Source organism: Ictalurus punctatus, chromosome 3, assembly GCF_001660625.3.
Source record: "Ictalurus punctatus breed USDA103 chromosome 3, Coco_2.0, whole genome shotgun sequence".
NCBI lineage: Eukaryota > Metazoa > Chordata > Actinopteri > Siluriformes > Ictaluridae > Ictalurus > Ictalurus punctatus.
In genome coordinates this window covers 14,105,422-14,123,280 of record NC_030418.2, presented here as the reverse complement: position 1 = coordinate 14,123,280, position 17,859 = coordinate 14,105,422, and the positions used below count along the sequence as shown (strand labels likewise).

At 38.2% G+C, this 17,859-nt stretch overlaps 1 protein-coding gene across 6 annotated transcripts in view; it reads left to right on the top strand.

Annotated features, from left to right (window-relative positions):
- The first annotated feature begins 308 nt into the window (after positions 1 to 308).
- dctn1b (dynactin 1b) overlaps positions 309 to 17,859 on the top strand; it is a 38,208-nt gene continuing 20,657 nt past the window's right edge. For 3 of the 6 annotated variants that reach the window (XM_047154288.2, XM_017464774.3, XM_017464773.3), the window contains exons 1-5: positions 5,921 to 6,307; positions 8,351 to 8,602; positions 8,710 to 8,788; positions 8,938 to 8,969; positions 13,179 to 13,199. In XM_047154288.2, the coding sequence (XP_047010244.1) occupies positions 6,275 to 6,307; positions 8,351 to 8,602; positions 8,710 to 8,788; positions 8,938 to 8,969; positions 13,179 to 13,199 (417 nt within the window). In that variant the 5' untranslated portion in view covers positions 5,921 to 6,274. Of the gene's footprint in view, positions 449 to 5,920; positions 6,308 to 8,350; positions 8,603 to 8,709; positions 8,789 to 8,937; positions 8,970 to 13,178; positions 13,200 to 17,859 lie in introns of those variants that run through there. The other 3 variants (XM_017464775.3, XM_047154289.2, XM_047154290.2) reach the window with 2 other exon arrangements.

Genomic DNA, 17,859 nt, shown 5'->3' with positions numbered 1-17,859 from the left:
ATTGTAATAGTAAATGAACTAGTGCTACAAAGCACTCGGGTTTATGATAAATGCCTTAAATTTACACTTAATGTACTGTAACATAACATATGCGGTGAATATTTCAGCCAATCAACGCGCAGAAAAACGAATGTATTTATATACTTATAAGACGACTTCGAGTACCAGGTTAACCATTGATATGAGTAAAATACAATTAGCTGGCTGTAGAATAATCTTCCTCAAACTCTCTCCGTTAACCTTTGGCGTATAGAGGTGAAGGAAACTCCACACAGACTTCATATTAAAGGCTGTGTATGAGACGCCTGATTTGTTTAGCCAGTGCAGGCTCTGACGCAGCAGCAGCACCGGAAATAGCCAGACGAGCTGTCACTGTCCACTGTATGGGAGTGAACACAGCGCTATACACCGGCATACGTCCACTTATAACCTGGTCTAAAACAGTGGGGTAAGTTGGAAACCATGCTCCAGAAATAAGAAGCATGAACAAGTGTTACCGCCTCACGCCGCCGGTCTGCATATCTGTTAAGTCTCACAGGGTTTGTTTTTGTTTTGCCTTTGTTGGGGTCTTACGGCAGTGAATGCAAATCTCATTGGTTTTTACTACCCAAAGCAAACACCAAAAAAAGTTTGTTTCACAAAATATTGGCTCTTTGCATAGACTAGAGTCATCACAGGAACACTGGGGTCTTCCCTATTTAGCTCCACATTCTTCAATACAGTCCAGTTCAGTACACTATACAGATAGGCGCTGGCTGATGGGGATGTTATCATGTATATATGTCTCATATATATATATATATATATATATATATATATATATATATATATATATATATATATATATATATATATATATATATATCAGGTGCCTCTCAGTGTCTTTTATCCAGAAGCAACTGCAGTTCAATTGATCAATTTGAAGCAACGAAGTATTAAGGGCGTTGATTTCCATGTTAAGTGACCTATTTTTATGCTCGAGGTTAATTATTTTAAATATAAATATGTAAAATGTTTACATTTGTAAACAAGCAAAAATCTCTCTATGCAAATCATTTAATTGCCTGAAGAGGGCATAGAAACACGCACACACACACACACACACACACACACAGGGTAGAGGTAGAAGGGAGTGGGGGGTAAAAACAACAAAACAATAATCTAAGCTAGACCATTTATTCATTAATTCATTTAGAGTAACAGCTTTATTCTGGTCAAGGTTGCGGTGAAACTGGACCCTATTCTGGTACCCTATTAAGTGCAAGCTGGGAACACACCCTGAATGGGTACCATGCACACACACACATTCACAAAAGGCACTGTATAGATAATTTCTTTCTCCACACTACAGACAATGTAAATTTCCCCTCAAAGGTACACATAAGGTGCCGAAGATGGCAAGTCTAATAACGTACCTTTAACCTTTTGAATATATACTTTATAAGAATATACTTTATGTAGACTTTATAAAACTTTTGTACAGTACTGCATGCTTTAAGATAAAAATAAGTACACCCCATGGAAATGGTTGGCTTTTTCAAAAATATTTGGACAAGGAAACAGTTGCGTCATCTTTGAAACAGTGACCATTAAGAGAATTGTTATACTTGAACAAAACCACAAGGAAAAATAGCTTTTTCCAATCATTTATTCAACAGAAATACCAATAGATGTGATATTCGTCTGTGGAAAAAGTAAGAACTCCCTTAGCCTCAGAAACTAGTATTGCCCCCTTTAGCAGAAAGTAGGCATTTTGCATAATTGCCCACCAGGCTTGCTGGAATTTTTGATCACTCTTCCATGAAATATTCTTTCAGTTGCAAGGTGTTTGAGGGTTTTCTTGCATGTTCTGCCCTTTTCAAATGCCCCCACAATATTTTAATGTGATTCAAATGCGGGCTTTGACTTGGCCATTCCATAACCCTCTGTTTCTGCTTTTTGAGCCATTCCTTGGTGGATTTGCTAGTGTGCTTAGGATCCTTATCCTGTTGAATGATCCACTTTTGGTTCAACTTCAACTTTTGGACAGATGGCCTCACATTATCTTTAAGCACTCTTTGATATGATGTAGAATTCATAGTTGAATCAATGAATGCATGATGTCCAGTCCCTGAGATAGTGAAGTAACCCCAAACCATAACATTTCCACCACCATGCTTCACAGTTGGTATGAGGTGCTTCTCCTGAAAAGCTGTCTTTTGTCTGCACCAAACATGTCTACTGTTACTGTGGACAAACAACTCTATCTTTGATTCGTCTGCCCAGAGCACGTTATTCCAAAAGGCCTGGTCTTTGCCTATATGCTCATTAGCAAACTGTACTCTTGCAAAGACTTTTTCCTGGCACGCCTCTCATACAGGTCAAATTTGTGCAATCTCTTTCTGATTGTAGAAGCATGCACTTTGACACCAACAGTTGCAAGGCTTCTCTTTGCATCAGATGGTTGGCCCTTGGGCTGAATTTGCTGGGACAGACTGTCCTGGACAATTTGGCAGTCATTTGAAATCTGCGTCGTTTGTAGAATATTTTCTTTACAGTGGAATGATTTATTTCAAATTATTTTTTAAAATTCCTTGCTAGACTCATAGGCATCCACAACCTTTTTTTTTGAAGGCCTTTTAGAACTCTTTAGATCTTGGTATGATATCACCACACAGCTCAACAACAAAGGGAACACCAGACACTAGACATAAGACAGGATCCAACAGCACTCCCTAAGCAGGTTTTAATCACGGGCACCCAATCCTCAACACATTATTCTAATTTTATGGATTTAAAAGGTGTGATAAATATAGGGGTGTACTTATTATTTTTTCCATGTAACTGATGTAAATGATGACAAACTGTCACTGTCACGTGCCATTTGATAGTGTATCACTTTTATTAATAGGCACTAGGCACTGTTTCAAAGAGGATCAAATGTTTGCTTGTCCAAATAAGTCAAAAAACCCAACAATTTCCATGGGGTGTACTTTTTCACATGACTGTATCTTAACGCATACAGTACTGTGCAAAAGTCTTAGGCAGCCTATTTTTATTGTACTTGACATCTACATTATCGAGTCAGTACAAAAACATTTTACATAGCCAAAACATTAGTTTTCCAGCTCAAAATTAAATTTTGAGAAAAAAAAATGTTTGTATACCATTATAGAAAGCAGCATATTACGTAAGAGACTACTTTTCAGAAAGAAAAAGAAACATAATGAAGGCTGCTGGGTTTTGTTGCAAATAAGAGGCAATTCAGACAGTCAAAGTTTTTAGAAGAAATTTCAGCAGTTTGGTTTAGAGGTCAACCGATTGATTGGTTTTGCTGATTAATCAGCAAAGATAACAGGTTGCTGGAACTATCATTTATCAGCAAAAATCCACAATGCGTTATGCAATTTGCGTCAGTTGTGGGAGGAGCTGAGATGTGATCCGCTGTCATTATGCATTACAAGAGCGGCCTCTAGAGGTGAAATAAAAACTGTCACTGGCAAATTTTTTTGTGTTATTTGAAGTGTTTTAGGGCAGCCGAGAAGCGCAAAACAAAACACAAATATGAAAACAAAATAACAAATCTGAAAAAGATAGGCCTATAAGTGCTGAATATATTAACAAAACAAAAATGCAACAGGAAATTATGAAAATATTCAGAAACTCAGTGTCATGAGCTCGGAAAACGGAATGCTACGTCGTTATTGCTCATTGCTGATTGGACACTGTCTATGACTGTCACAAAGAAGAAAATTAGCACTTTTTCAGACCATTATGTTTTTTGCCTAGCAAAAAGACTGTAATGCGTAGTTGATTATGTTATTATAGTGAGTGTATTTCTTTCATCTGACTAATCTGGCTTCCTTTAATTGGGGTTTCAGCATTCGCATGCTCATTTAAATGCTGTGCAAAGTTGACCATATCATATGAATGCCCTTGATAAACATATGCATAAATAAATGTGTTTATTTAGGCTCATAGTCTTATTGCAAACATCTTCCAGCTCTCTGTTTTCCGTGGTCTCTTAGACTGATGCGTGCTTTAACCAATCAGTAATGAGCATGTGATGCTCTGTAAGGACCTATCTTTTCTGTTTCGAGTAGAAAGGTTCTTTTTACAGAAGAACCTCACCAGTTCTTTATCTCCACTTTCATCCCTGGATGAAATACCTGGATAGGAGACCTCCTGGGGAAAACTAATGTTGCTGCTGGAAGTGGTGTTAGTGAGGCCAGCAGAGGGTGCTCACCATGTTCACTTTGTGGGGCCTAATACCCTATTATAGTGACAGGGACACTGCACAGAAAAAACAGCACTGTCTTTCAGATGAGATGTTAAGCCTAGTTCCTGACTCTCTGTGGTCATTAAAAATCCCTGGACACTTAGAGTAAAAGAGTAGGTGTATATCCCAGGGCGAAATTCCACCATTGGCCTTTTCTATCGTGGCCCCGTAATAATCCCCATCCCTGAATTGGCTATATCAATCTCTCCTCTCCACTAATAGCTGGTGTGTGGTGGGCGTTCTGGCGCACTATGGCTGCCATCACGTCGTCCAGGTGGATCCTACACGCTAGTGGTGGTTGAGAATATCCTCCCTCCAATAGTATGTAAAGAGCTTTGAGTGTCTAGAAAAGCGCTATATAAATGTAACTGTAACTAAGGTGCATTAGTAACTACACATATGTACATGTCTACAGTGGTAACTATGATGTAATTTTGCTATGTTACAACGTACGTTACTAGGTACGTTATGAGACAGAAAGCAGTAGAGAGTCCCATCAGTCTATGAATCTGTGATTAGTGATTATGTTTCACCTGCTCCTAGTTGCAGTCTATGCAGAATCTTTAAATAGAAAGCAAAGCTGTAAGTGCTGCATTGTAGTTTTAACTCATAACGTGTGTTAAGCCTTTTGTGTGTGTGTGTGTGTGTGTGGCATCATCATCAGCTGAGGTTGCACACTGCTGTGTCTCTTTGGCTTTTTGTTAAGAGCTGCGTCACATTAAAGCAGGCCTGCAGCAGAAGAGAAAGGCTGAATAGGGAGGCCACCTTCCTCCAGCTCGCTGCCTTAAAGTGACCTTTCCCATTGAACACATTCACTCTCATTGAGGATAACAGCATGGGAAAAAAGAACGCCTAAGAACTGACTTCCCTGTGATTTATTTGGTGATGTGAAATGATCCCGGCTGCATTAAAGAGCATGGTTACATGTCCAGTTTAGGTTATGGGACTAATAGCTGCGCTGAGATCTCAGAAGAATGGATCATATGGAATGAAAAGCAAGCATGAACTCTTACTCTAGCACAGTACAACAGGAATGCAATATTAGTAGCAATTTATTAGAGATATGTTTTAGGATTTGTGTATTTGCATCATACCGCTGCCAAAATGAATACGAATGAATAAATACGTGACAACTTGGGCTCTAGTTTTAGGACTTTTGTGATGCAGGCAGAAGAGTTGTGGCAATGAGAGATAAAAATGTGAAATGTAGTGTTATATATGTTTCATGACTGTGCTATACTTTAGTTATAACTGAGCCTACATACAGTCGATACACTTGGTTGTATTGCTTCCCAAATTTTGGCAATGACTGCAATGTAATGAAAACTATTCATGATAAAACTGATATTAATTCTGTGACTAAGTTGTTAAGTGGCCATTTTTAATAGACAGAATACTCATGTCCTCTTAACTCTAAACTGCAGTGCTGTTGAAGCGCTGACATAAATGTCCTATTACTCTGTTATAGGGATGTCTTTGTGTATGCGTTGATGCTTAGATGCTCATATGTGTGAATGCTTATTTCTGTTGAATCATTTGTGCTTAGTTGTAGCTTCATGTATGCTTTTATAAGAATGTGTAACCTTCTGCGTAATGGAGGGCTTTAGGACCCAGCACTGGCTCTTTGGCTCTCTCACAGAAAGCACAGACACTAGCGCAGTAGCATTGCTCCCCACACACACTCCCCCACCAGCACCGGATACACACTATACATCCATATGCACTGTTCAATCTAATAGACAAGACCTCTTAGACAGCTCCCATATACCCATATTTAGATTTCAAGACAGTATACGCTGAATGCCTGCTCATCAGTGAGCATCAAGCCGTGGTGCTGGCCTTCTCCTGGAGCAGACAGCAAGTTTCATCCAGCCATCACTGGGATGGAGAGAAGAGACAGAGTGATGTGTGATGGAAGACAGGGGAGGTAGGGAGTGTGACAGAGGGAGACAGAGAGGTAGAAAACATATTGGCGTCTAGAAAAGGGCAGGGAGTCTTCAGCAACACTGGAGCGGCATGTCTCAAATGAAGAGGTACACTTATAGCAGGGTAAGTGATAAACAGGTAAATAATAACACAAATACAATAACCTACTGTCTGTTCATTTTCTATGCGCCATAAGGAAGGACATGTCTTTATGTAATATCAAAAGACATTGGATAGTGATGGTTCTGTATTTGGGGAGAAGAGTAACATCAGATTGGTATTGTGCTCTCCTAAGTAGTATAGCATGACCGGAAGTGTACTGAAATGACACATGATGATGTCACCCAGTGATATCATTCCTGGGATCTAGTGTTAAATTCAGAATTCAGTTAGGATATGTGTGTGTGTGTGTGTGTGTGTGTGTGTGTGTGTGTGTGTGTGTGTGTGTGTGTGTCAGTCATTTGTTTCTTTTATATCTTTAATCAAAATTTAAACCAAAAAACATTTTAATAATATTGAAAATGTTTTAGGTTATCTGCATATTGTTTTAAGCAAAACCCGGTATATAAACCGTCATGCAGCCTATTTTCAACCTGCACTACTATGTTCTAATTCCATTTCCAAGCCTGGATTTAAATAATAATTAATTAATTACTAATTTATTTCTCGAAAACTTGCATGCAGTTGACATTTCACCAGCATGATGTCCATATAACATATATATGGACTAGAGAAATAGAGAACTGCTTAGTTTGATGTTTTTAAAGTATCTTAAAGGTATGGACTTAAGCAGGATACAATAAAAAAGAGAATGTGTGTGTGTGTGTGTGTGTGTGTGGGTGTGTGTGTGTGTGTGTGTTTATTTATTCCTGTTTCCTGAACCATCTCAGTGGGATTGTTGATGATCACATATCGCATAAAAGAGTGCACACACACACACACACACACACACACACAAAGTTTACCCATGCTGCAGACCTGTAAAAAAGACGTAACGCTAAGCCAGGGTTGCTTGCTCCAAAATATTTAATTCCAGACAAACACCAAATATTTGCTCCCAGTGAGGCCTGTTCCACAGTGCATGTATGCCCATGTTTTTGCCTGTGATACAAAGATTCAAAAGCTCACACACAATGGTCCCTTAAACAAAACATATATAAAACATATATGAAAAAGTACTCCTATGTTATAATGTTTAATTATGTAGCAGCTGCAGTGAAAGCACCATCTTGCTTAGTCATTAAAACTGTTCACACTTTCTCCTTTTAGTCATATTTGCTGAGTCACCATCATAACTCATTGGTCCTTTTCCTTGAGGAGCTTATAGTTTAAACATATTTCTGTCTAGCAACTGTTATTCTCAAGTAAGATGCTGTGAAATTTGCATATCCATATAGGAGTTCATGAAAGAAATGTAATTAACCTAGTTCCTGCACTCTTGTCAGTTGATGATATATAGTATCTATTAGTACGTTTTGCTTGCGAATACAAAGATGTCATTATCAATTGATTAAAAACTGTAACATAGTGAAATGATCCATACGCAACTGTAACATAGTGAAATAATCCATACGCATGCACTCTGAGACTTGTTGAAAGCTTGTAGTTTTCTTAAAGGATGAACGTTGTTTTTGAGTGTTTGAATCTTGTTTGCTCTTACTCTTGGCACAATGAAAAAAAGAGTATCTGACTGAACAGAGAATGAATATGGAGCATGTCTCTGAAGATTTGTGTACTTGCTAGTTTTGCCTCTGTGTGCTATGAAATGAATGCAGGTATTTGGACTACTTTCTCTGGGGTGTGTGTACGTAGAGGAGCTGCAGGATTTGTTCAGTCTGAGTGGTAATTTGGACTGAAATTTGAATAGAAAATTCAGTTATGCACTGTTCTGCTGGTTAGTACTACCCACACTACTTCTCTTCCAGTGGGCAGAGCAGTATTTTACAGATCAGACATTATTAAAGACAAAAACTACAAAGTGCAGATGCTACTAATGATTTTTCAATTTAATTAGGCTTCACTCTGTCTTACTTGTCATATAAATGATGTATTTTGGATTGTATGAGCAATGGGATTTATTTTTATACACAGACAGCATCTCCTGTCCTGTCCTCATATGCCCCCATTTGTATAGTCTCTCTTGTTCTCTCCCTGCCTGTCTCACAGACCACTAGCAGTGGCAGCAGCAGGATGAGTTCAGATGGAGGAGGACGGCCAGTGAAGGTGGGCTCTGTGGTGGAGGTCATTGGAAAGGGTCATCGTGGCACCGTGGCCTACATTGGCAATACACTCTTTGCCTCGGGGAAATGGGTGGGAGTCATCCTAGAGGAGGCCAGAGGCAAGAACGATGGCACAGTGCAAGGCAAGCGGTACTTCACCTGCCTTGAGAACCATGGGATATTTGTGCGGCAGTCACAGGTAAACAAATTGCTAACATTACTGACATGCTAAGCCAATGGGAATTGTAAGAATGAGTTTACATGGAAGTTGCAAACTATGCACCTTATCCTGTTATTCTAATGTAGATCCAGTTGGTGGAGGATGGGGCAGACACAACCTCACCTGACACTCCTGATGCTGTCACATCTAAAGTGCCTAAGCGGGGTGAGCTTATTTTTTACAGGCATTCATACGTATACAGATTGTGTTTCATATGTGTGCATAGACACAGTTATACTCTGCTACAGACTTGTTGGATTTTACGCATATGACCTTCACAATTGTTTAGCCTTTGTACCTTGCCTTGTCCACAGAGATTCTGGAAGCTCCCAAGTCCAATAAAGTGGTGAGTGCCATGTCTTACAAAAAATTTTTGTTTGTGTGTATGCATGTATGTGGGTTATAAATATACAGTCCCCTTCAAAAGTATTGTAAAAGCAAGGCCAATACTTTTGTATTTTCTATACACAGAAGACATTTGGGTTTGAGTTCAAAAGAACTGAGGTGATAGATCTGAATTTCAGCTTTCATTTCCTGATTTCCAGATATTTGCATCCAGATGTGTTAAACAGCTTAGAACATGGCACCTTTTGTTTGAACCTAATCATTTTTCAAGTGATCAAAAGTATTGGAACATGTATCTGACAGGCGTTTCTTGTTGCCCAGGTGTGCCCTATTAGATTAATTGTTTAAACAATTAATAGCTCTGAATGTATATTCTTGGTTTGAGCCATGGGTTTCACATGTGAAGACTGCATTTGTTGTTAAAAATATAAACTAACCTGAAGACCTGAAAGCTGTCCATGGGAGAAAAGGAAGCCATTTTGAAGCTGAGAAAAGAGGGGAAATGAAAGCCATTGCACAAGCATTGGGCATAGCCAATACAGCAATCTGGAATGTTCTGAAAAAGAAAGAAACCAGTGGTGTACTAACAACCAGACATGGAACAGGTCGGCCAAGGAAAACAAAAGCATTTGATGAAAGAAACATTGTGAGAGCTGTGAAGAAAAACTCAAAAACAATATTCACTGACATCACCAACAACCTCCACAGGGCATGGGTGAAGGTAGCACAATCCATTGTTTGACGAAGATTTCATGTGCAGAAATATAGAGGCCATACCACAAGATGCAAACCACTCATCAGCAGTAAGAATCAGAAAGCCAGATTGGAATTTGCAAAGAGATACAGTTGCAATCAAAATGATTCAACCCCCACTGCAAATCAGGTTCATGTTCAAAATTTACAGACTTGCAGCACACAAACCCAAGAATATTACTGATGAGGAATGGACTAAGATTCCTCAGGAACGCTGCCAGAAGCTATGCATCTCGTTTGCAGCAGGTCATAACAGCAAAATAATGCTCTACTAAGTACTAAAGATGCTTGCCATGAATGGGTTGAATAATTTTGAGTCATTATAAGTTGCATTTTCAGTTGAATTTGGGGAAATGACTTGAAGCATTCGTGTTGAACTATTTCAATTGCTTTTGTTTGATTTGTTCATTGCAAACAGCTGAAAGTCTGTAAATTTTGACAATAAACCAGATTTGCAATGGGGGTTGAATCATTTTGATTGCAACTGTACAGAGATGAACAACAAAAGTTCTGGAAGATTATCCTCTACCAAAGTGATGGAAAGGCCAAAGTGTGACGAAAGAAAATATCTGCTCATGATCCCAAACATACAAGCTCATTTGTCAAGCATGGTGGAGGTAGTGCCATGGCTTGGGCTTGGAATGGGTTCAATAATATTTATTGATGGTGTAACTCATGATGATAGAAGCAGAATTAATTCAGAAGTCTGCAGAAATGTTATGTCTGCCAATTTACAGAGAAATGGATCCAATCTAATTATGAGGAACTTCATGTAGCGAGACAATTACCTAAAAACACTGCCAACACAACAACGGACTTCATCAGGGGGAAAAAGTGGAAGGTTTTAGATTGGAAAGTCAATCACCAGACCTTAACCCAATTGAGCATGCAATCCATCTCTTGAAGATGAGACTGAAGGGAGAAACCCCTCAAAACAAACAACAACTGAAAGAAGCTGCAGTAAAAGCCTGGAAATGCAACACAAAAGAAGAATGCAACAGTTTGATGATGTCAGTAGGTTGCCGGTTTGATGCAGTTAGTGCAAGCAAGGGATATGCAACCAAATATTAAGTGTTATTTACTTTAATTTACTTTCAGACAATCTGTTCCTATACGTTTGCTCATTTAACTATTTAGTGGTCTGTCACCAAAGGTGTATAGCAAAAACTAAATAATTGGCCTTGCCGTTCCAATACTTTCTGAGGGGACTGTATGTGTGCTATTGCTCAGCGTTACCTGATCATTCTTTCTGGTGTCTTGATCTAATGGGCTCTAGTGTTCATGTGCTACATAGAAAGTTACCTTTTGTATCCACCAGAGGGGGTTATAGTTACACGTTCTTCTGAAGAATTCCTCATCTCTCATTCAACTGACTTTCAGTTAGCATTGTACATGTTTGTTCCTGTTAGAAGGCATTACACTCCTTTATTAGTGTGAACATTACTGCAGTTTTCCATAAATGCTTACACTTCTCAATAATGGGCTTTAGTTATTTTGCTATAGCCACTGGCACAAAGCTTTAAACACATTTCATAACACGCTCCATACACACCATTTATTTTGCAAAAGACTTCCCCAGAGTGCTCCAAGACAAATTTCATGATAGTCATTAAATTTTTTTTTTTTATAAAAAAAAAAAAATTAAAACAAAGAACTTATGCAGAGATCTAAGTGCCGTATAGATAGTATAATGGAAAGTATAATGCATTCTTTTTATGCAATCCAAGTTTGTTCACTGCAAAGTTCGGAGAAAATAGAAGATGAGGAAGATAGTATGGAGATTGAGCTAGAGGAGAGATATTGTGTGTGAGGAGAACAACTTTTTCTTTAAAAAGGAGACAAATTAAAAATATTTACACAAACTGACCATGTCGTCAGCAAAAATTTGCATGTTATAACATTGCGTGTGCATACAACACAACATGCTCTGACCAATAAGAAATTAAAGGAAAGGTCCAGCATTGTTTTCTTTAGAAATTGACTGATGTTTTTTACTGTATTTGTCTGCCATCCTAAAGGTTTCTGTTCATTCATTCATTCATTCACTTTTTTTTTTTTTACCACACAAACAATGTGAAATAAATCAGTAAATAATTCTCTACAGCAACCCCATCAGCATACACTCTGTAACAGATATCTTCTCAATTGATCATTGTAGTGTGAAAAACATGGTTTGTTGTGTGAAATTCACACGGTGAGTGTGGGTGGAATTTTCTTGTGAATATTTCTTTTTTAGTGAAATTCAGGTTTATATTCTGCATTTCACAATATACAGTATCGTGGTTTGCAAAATGTGTACAGTTTTGAAATATATGTTGGGGAATTTGGGAGTAGGGACTTTGTTTCTGAAACATATGTAAGCAAATGAGAAAAACTGGAATGTATGAACAGTCATTTACCTCTCACCTCACATACACTCAATTTAAGAACTATTGGCACCCTTCAAGAGAATGTGCAAAAGCAATTAGAGAAACTACTTACTTTTCTAAGAAAAATACATAAATGAATAAACTTCTTTCTTTAAACCACCTATAGCCTCAGGGAGTTAATACTTGGCCACAAATGCATCTTTAAAAATAACCCCAATCATATACGAAAAGGACTTGAAATATTTCAGTGTATGTGTAATGAACCTAGAATATATGAAAGTTCCACTTTTTGAATTAAATTATGGAAAAAAATGAACTTTTCCACAATATTAAATTTTTTTGAGATGCACCAGTTTACGAATCGTGTGGTTACAGAAACACAAAATCAGTGTTTTATAATAGCCATTTGAAATCTATTAAAAACGTGTGGTGTGAATTGAAGAGGGAAGTCCACAGGCACAAATCTAAGAATATAAAGCAGCTTAAAATGTGTAAATGGTGGCAGGAGAAGGTGGTCAGATATGAAGCTTGTGGGGCAAAGAACTGTAAAGTTGATCATGTTGGACATGCATTCATTCATTCATCTTCAGTATCTGCTTTATCCCGGTCAGGGTTGAACACCTTAGGAAGTGACTATATCCTCATTTCCAAAATTATTAGACATTATAGGATGAGACTCAGTGCTGTTATTCACTCCAAATCATAATTGTAGAAATGCTTAAAATAAGCTTCTTTTTTTTATTTATTTTTTTATTTTTAAGAAAAACCATTGCATAACTTTACAAAAATAATAAAATTATGTCGTTTAATGTTAAACATGTTTAAGCAATCACTCAATGAATGTGTTTTTTCTGTATTAATTATTGCTCATTTTTATGCACGGTGTCAGTAACTCTAGAGTTGACTGTATTCCATCTCAAATGCAACCAATTCAACATTCATGTACGCTCTATTGGGCTTATATTGTAGAGAGAGAGAGAGAGAGAGTCAGTGTGGTATGTGTGTGTGTGCATTACACTTCCTCTGACAAGACTCTGATTGATTGACCTTTGACCTCTCAACTCTTCCTCATTCCTCTGAGCGTGCAGCGAGGAGCCAAACCCAAAAAGGTGCTGCATGTTTTTCTAACCTCCCTTAATGTAGACCACCCTACACACACCACCGCTCCACCCAGAGCTGCTGCATGCTGTCAAACCCTGTTACTGTGTGTAACTGTGTGTGTTTGTACTCCTCATAAGTCTGTTCTTGTTTGGTGGTCCCCTGCATTCTGGTTGGAAGAGTTTGTGATAAGCTGCATAGGTGTATAAGCACTCAGCATATCTATATACAGTAGAAGCTCCTGTGTATGCAGAGACAGGAGTTCCTCACTGAAACTTTAAATCAACTTTAAATATCATTAAAAAAGAATAAAGCACGATTAAATTAAATAATCAAGTTCTCAGCCAACATCTGCCCTTTTCTCACTTAGCATGTGGCGTCTGAGTGCTCATGCTGTCTCAAGCAATTTATGACAGTGCTCAGCCTGTAGTCTGGCGCAGTGTGCCACGGGTCACTGCTGAAATATCGAGCTCTCAGAATCACATCTGCAAAGCCCCTTCTTATTAACATCAACATTCAGTTGGCATTTTAGACCAGAGGCTGCTTGTGTGCCGTACCAGACAATAATGTATGTATTAGAATAGACATAACAGAGCTAAAATAATCTCTTTCTTGCGTTAAGAAGTACAGAGCATCTGATACAGTAGTAAACAACATAAAGCATTATTTATAATACCTCAAATATAGCCATTATTTATCATATATCAACATTGTTGATTCAGATGTAAACAAAACAAAACACAAAACTTACAGTTTTATTCCAACAATAATGGATGAGCAGACATGGTCTTTCAGTGATATTTGAGCCAGCTCCTATTGCAGCTCTCTTGGGCTTTTGTTATTTTGTTTCATGAGTGCATGGTATTTGAATATTGATGTTTTAGCAATACAGGTTATAGCAGTAACTAGTATATATTTCTTTTATATTTTGTAGCATTTTTTATTTGTATAGCAGTAAATACTGTTCATTCATTTTTCATTGATCTCATACCCATATACATAATGCATACATTTATGGAAGTCATAAACAAGCCAGTGCATTTTTTGTTGAGAATTCTGAATATCCAACATTATAAAGCCATTTTAATATATACACATTTGATATGATCACCAAACCTATATAAATTGTACATTATAAACACCACAGTACAGTTTGTAAGTACGCAGTACACGGTATCAGAGCATTTTTATTTTGTCTCTATACTCCATCACATTGGATTTGAAATAAAAACACTTCCTATGTGGTTAAAGTACAGAATGTCAGATTATATTTGATAATGTTACCTACAATTTGTAGGAATTATAGCCCTTTTTATACATAGTCACATTTTAGGCAACTAAGTCTTCTTGGAAATTTGGGTGGTCTGATTGCATTTACAGATTAGATCTGGCATTTACATTTGGAGGGTCACGCAATTCAATTCAATTCAATTCAATTCAATTTTATTTGTATAGCGCTTTTTACAATAGACATTGTCTCAAAGCAGCTTTACAGAAATATCAACATGGTATACAGATATTAAAGGGGCGAATTTATCCCAACTGAGCAAGCCACTGAGTGGCGACGGTGGCAAGGAGAAATTCCCTAAGATGTTTTAAAAGGAAGAAACCTTGAGAGGAACCCGACTCAGAAGGGAACCCATCCTCATCTGGGTAACAACAGATAATGTGAAAAAGTTCATTATGGATTTATATGAAGTCTGTATGGCGTTAGGAGCAACCGTAGTTCCAGCAGTCTGGAATTAAAGAAGATTTGAGCTCCATCCAGAGGCAGAAAGGATCTGGATCTCTAGTATCTCCATATATTCATGTGGGGCTCGGCGAAAGGAGAGAGGGAGAAAAAAGATAATTATGACTGCGAAGTAGTAGAACAGAATCTAGTCAGGGTAGGCTTGAGTAAACAAATACGTTTTAAGCTTAGACTCGAACACTAATGAGTCCCGAACACTAATAGGAAGACTGTTCCAAATGAATTGTGAAGTTCTCGAACAATTTTTAAACACAGATCGGATGAAGAATAACCTTTCCCGTCACACAAGTGGCATGTAGTGTAATAGTATTACATGTATTTAATGCAAAAAATGGAATGCGTTTAACCAGCTGAGTCAATCACTTGGCCTGAACTCTACTGTGTATCTGACTTACTGAAACAAGTAGGAACTGAAAAAGGCTGACAGTGCCTCTGCAGAGTTTGTTTTTCGTGCAAGACACTCAAATTCTGCTGATGTCTGTGGGTAACCAAAAACCTAAACATAATTACTTGATTTAAGATTATGTTGATAATATACAGCGGGGGAACTAAGTATTGAACGCGTCAACACTTTTTTCAGTAACTGTATTTCCAATGAGGTTATTCACATGAAATTGTCACCAGAGTTTGGTATTAACTCAAGAAATCAAGGCATATAAAGAAATCCAAACATTAAAGTTCATAAATGAAGTTATGTGTAATAAAGTATTGAACACGCTAATTGAAATTTATTTAATACTTAGTGAAGAAGAAAGGGCTCCATTCATCGCTCCTTCAATTATCTGAAGTCTGACAGTACCGTGTGATGAAAAACAGCTCTACACCATGATGCTTCCACCTCCAAACTTCATTGTTGGTGAAGTGTTTTTTAAGGTAATGTGCAGTGCCATTTCTTCTCCAAACATGGTGTATAGTATGACAGCCAAAAAGTTCAATTTTGCTCTCGTCTGACCAGGCTACACTCTCCCAGTGTTTCATAGGCTTGTCCAAATGAGTTGTAGCAAACTTTAAACGAGTTTCGACATGCCTTTTCTTTAGTAACGGATTAATTTTCTTTAGTGAGCAGTGGAGTTCACTGCCTATTGTTTTCTCTGTGACAATGGCACCTGCTGCCTACAAGCGTTTCTGGAGCTCTTTCTGAGTGGTCCTTGGCTCTTGGGCTACTCTTCTGACTATTCTTCAGACTCCCTGGTCAGAAATCTTGTGAGGAGCTCCTGTGTGTGGCCGGTTGATGACAGAGTGATGTTGCTTCCTTCTGTGGATATCGGCCCCAGTGGTGATTACTGGAAGATTCAGAGGTTTTGAAATATGTCTGTATCCGATTCCATCAATATGTTTTGCAACAATAAGGTTGTGAAGGTCTTGGGAGAGCTCTTTGCTTTTACCCATCATGAGATGTTTCTTGTGTGACACCTTGCTAATGAAAAGCCTTTTTATAGACCATCAATTTACTAACCCAGCTGATATTAATTTGCACAGATAGAAGGTACAATTACTTTCTAACTACTTATGGATTTCAGCTGGTTCCTTGCCTTGGAGAACTGCTTTTTCTTAGTGTGTTCAATACTTTTTTCCTGTGTCATTCCACTTTATTACACATAACTTTATTTATGGACTTTAATGTTGAGAATTCTTTATATTTCTGGATTTCTTGAGTTAATACTGATGTCTGGTGAAAATTTCATGTGAATAACCTGATTGGAAATATATTTACTGATTTTTTTTTGGCACATTTGATACTTATTTCCCTAATGTAAAATATAATTGGTCTTGGAAATGGCGAGTTGATGTATATGAAGTGGTTTTATTTTGTCCAAAGTAAAGCTGACAGTTGCAGATAATCATAGTCACAGTTTAATTTCAAATCCAATGAACTGAAGTACAGAAACCGACCAACATGGTCACTGGTATCAACTGCACTGTAAGTTATTTGTGTATGAAGTGGCGTAGTATGTGGTACAAAAGTCTCAGCAGACTGAGAGAGTGATTTCAGAATGAAGTGAACAGACACACAAAGTTGTGGAATAAAACTTTATTTCTCCACTCTTCCTAGCTTCTCCATCTAATCCTCACACCATCGTTCTGCAGCGCTGTAATCTGATCTATCAATCTGTGCTCTTCTCTTCCCTTCTTTCACTCTCTGTTGAATCGATATTCGGATGCTGCTGCAACTCCTCACATTAAGTACGCTAATATATTTAGAACAGAGACATAAAAGTAATGCATTATCATCACAGAACATTGGTAAAAAGTGAATCCAAAATTGTGGCCTCTATGTACACCAGGCATGTACAATGTATATGATCTTGCCCCACTGTTTTGTAAAGCCTAATGTAATTAACCCATAGAGAGATACGGGTGAAATGTTGCTAGGATACAGGGCAGACTTCCATCAGTTCCCTATTCCCCTCACCCGCTCTTTTCTCTCCCCCCGCCCCCTCTCTTGTTCTTGTCTGAGGCTAACAGTCAGGAGGGTGGGAGGCTTGTGATGTAATGTGCTTCTGAGGCAGCTGTAGGCACAAAAGAGCAACTAGAGAGGGAGGGAGAGAGGAGGAGACTAAGGGAGAGGCGAGGAAGAGAGAGAGATGGATGCTGAGGGAGAGAGCGATGGCTGCTCTGCAGAAAGATGACAGTGCTGTAATCAGAGAGATGAGTCGAGTATGAGGCTGTGACTCCTGGTGAAAAATCAAGGATTTAGATACTGCGGCAAACGGAGAGGGAAAAGGATTTAGCAGTTCTGACTACCTGCAGCACCGTTTTTGTGTTTGTGTGTGTGTGTGTGTGTGTGTGTGTGTGTGGACCCAGCTTAGCTGCTACTGTGTGTTTGTGGCTTTGCTACAGGTTTGGCCTGCTTTCCTCTGTCTGTCTCTCTTTTAATGTGACTGAAACCCTTTTCTGCCTTTCTACTCTCTTTTTGCCCG